This window comes from Peromyscus eremicus, chromosome 4 (assembly GCF_949786415.1).
Source record: "Peromyscus eremicus chromosome 4, PerEre_H2_v1, whole genome shotgun sequence".
NCBI lineage: Eukaryota > Metazoa > Chordata > Mammalia > Rodentia > Cricetidae > Peromyscus > Peromyscus eremicus.
This window is the reverse complement of record NC_081419.1, coordinates 64,533,449-64,536,318: the sequence shown is the minus strand read 5'-3', so window position 1 is coordinate 64,536,318 and position 2,870 is coordinate 64,533,449. Positions and strand designations below refer to the sequence as shown.

The window sequence follows — 2,870 nt, the reverse complement described above, 5'->3', positions numbered from 1 at the left end:
AAAGATGACCTCCTGTCGAACATAATTTGTTGTAGAACCAAACAGGCAATGCAGTACAGGCAAGGTGAACATCAGTGACAGCAGCAAATCATAATACCAGGATTACAGCTAGGATGTCTGGGTTAATATCGAGAACAATAAATATTTGTACAGACAGCCCTATACATATCACTAGGTAGAAGACACATTGAAAGGTTATTTGCCTTTTGATGCTTTCAGTTAGAAACACTTTCATGAAACTGTGTGATGGTGGAAAGCAGTCATGCCTTTCAGCCTATTTCCTTCCCTCCCTGTGATACGGTAACACAATCTCTTGATGGCATTCTTCATCTCCTTGTTTCTGAGTGTGTAAATCAGGGGGTTAAGCATGGGGGCAATGATAGTGTAAAAAAGAGCAAATACTTTGTCTTCTGGTAACGTAGTTGCTGGTCGAATGTAAATAAACAGTAGAGGAGCAAAGAAAAGGACTACCACAGTGACGTGGGAACTACAAGTGGAAAGAGCTTTGTGGCGATTCTCTGCAGAGTAAGACCTGACAGTATATATGATCACAGCATATGATATCAACAACACCACAAAAGTCACTAAGCCCATCAGGCCAGAGTTAGCAATAACCAAGAAACCAATCTTTCTGGTGTCAGTACAGGCCAGTTTGAGCAGAGGGTACACATCACAGAAGTAGTGATCTATTTCATTGGGGCCACAGTAAGGTAAAAATACTGCCAGGAGAAACTGACCAAAGGAATGCAGAAATCCCCCAGCACAGGAAGCAGCAATCATGGCATCACACTTCTGCCTGCTCATGATGATGGTGTAGTGCAGGGGCTTGCAGATGGCCACATATCGGTCATAGGCCATTCCCGTGAGGATAAAGACCTCAATGCCTCCAAAGAAGTGCATGGTGAAGAGCTGAGTCATGCAGCCATTGTAGGAAATTGACTTTTTTGTTGCTGCTAAGTTGATGATCAGCTTGGGGGTCACAGTGGAGGTGTAGCACAGGTCTGAAAATGAGAGGTAACTCAGAAAGAAATACATAGGCTGATTGATAAGGTGACTACATGTGACAGAAATCATGATAAGTAGGTTCCCAAATAAAATTGCAATGTAAAAAAGTAAAAATAACACAAAGCAGATAATTTGTATTTCTTTGGTCTGAGAAAGTCCTAGTAGAACAAATTCTGTGATATTAGTCCTAGAGTCCATGGTCAGCAAATGTCTGTATTAATCTGAAATTACATAAAAACAATTGTGACAAACATTTAGCACGATGTTACATATTTTCCTCTTTCAGGGAGCAGATTAGACTGAAAATGATCAGAGGCTGAAGAATGTTGAAATTTCATCTTTACTTAAGAAAGATTTCCAACAGAAATTTTTATTGTAATATCTTGAAAACATGAATTGCTGCTAAATATTCTTACATTGTGAGATGAATGGTAATGTTGTAGAATAAATTATATTTGTGTACTCATTCTATAATCAAGCTTTGTCAAACAGAAGTGGATATGATAACACCAGAGAACTACAGAATAGACACTTCTACAGGAGTAGAGTCCAGTTTACTTTTTACTGTTTATTTTTGAGAACAGATGCAGAAGGAAATGATTAAATATGAACATATTTACATGTAAATCTATGAAATGTAATACTTGAGTACTGTCACTTATAAGATATGTTGAGCCACACAACCTCTGTGCAAATATACATGAAAAATGGGCTTGTGTATTTGGAATCACAGCACAGTTATATAGGGTTTCTTTTCCACATAATTGAAAAATCAGTTTCTAGTCTCACTAATTTAAATGGTTATATTTAAGAATGTATCTCTGTATACATAAAAGATTATTTTTCAAATCACAGAAGAAATATCAATGAATGAAAAAAAGCATTCTATATTTAAAAAGATTCAACTATGTACCTATATCCTACATGTTTAGAACAGTAATGTTACATTTGGTTTGTATTTTAGCATCTACCCATGTCTTTTTTTTTTTTTTTTTGGTTTGTTTTTCAAGACAGAGTTTCTCTGTGTAGTTTTGGTGCCTGTCCTGGATCTTGCTCTGTAGACCAGGATGGCTTCAAACTCACAGAGATCCACCTGCTTCTGCCTGCCAAGTGCTGGGATTAAAGGTGTGCACCACCACCACCCGGCCATCTACCCATGTCTTTGTTTTTTTTGTTTGTTTGTTTTTAGATTTTTTTTTTTCCGAGACAGGGTTTCTCTGTGTAGCTTTGCGCCTTTCCTGGAACTCACTTTGTAGACCAGGCTGGCCTCAAACTCACAGAGATCCGCCTGGCTCTGCCTCCCGGGTGCTGGGATTAAAGGTGTGTGCCACCACCGCCCGGCTCTACCCATGTCTTAATCACACACTTAAGTCAGCTATATTTTAATTAATAAATACAAGTCATATAATTGATGTAATTGATCATCTGTTGTAGTTTGGTTTTGTTGCTATGATAAAACACTGACCAAAACCAATTTGGGAAGGAAAGGGTTAATTTGACTTACAGACATCAGTCCTTGATGAAAGGCAAGCCAAGGCCAGAAACTGGAGGCAGGAACTGAGACAGAGATCATAGAGGAATGCTGTTTCCAGCCAGCTTCCTTACCCAGATCCAACTTCCTAGGGATGGAATGGCCCACCTTAACCTGGGACCTCCTGGATCAAGGAGCAAACAAGAAAATGCCACATGGACCTGCTCGTAGGTCATTTATATGAAGGTGACTCCTCATCTCAGGTTCCCTCTTCCCAGGTGTGTCAGTCTGACAACGAAGATCAGCCATCACACCATACTAGAAAGTGTACAGAACTCTCAGTTTCCAACAGTACCAGTTTCAAGATCTTGAGCTTCATTTCTCAGGTTCTCCC

At 39.3% G+C, this 2,870-nt stretch overlaps 1 protein-coding gene across 1 annotated transcript; it reads right to left on the bottom strand.

Moving 5' to 3' along the window:
• Nucleotides 1-231: 231 nt before the first annotated feature.
• LOC131908292 (olfactory receptor 4P4-like) lies at nt 232-1,203 on the bottom strand. Its single transcript, XM_059259344.1, has one exon. It carries the CDS (start codon nt 1,201-1,203, stop codon nt 232-234), a length of 972 nt encoding a protein of 323 aa, XP_059115327.1.
• Nucleotides 1,204-2,870: the final 1,667 nt, after the last annotated feature.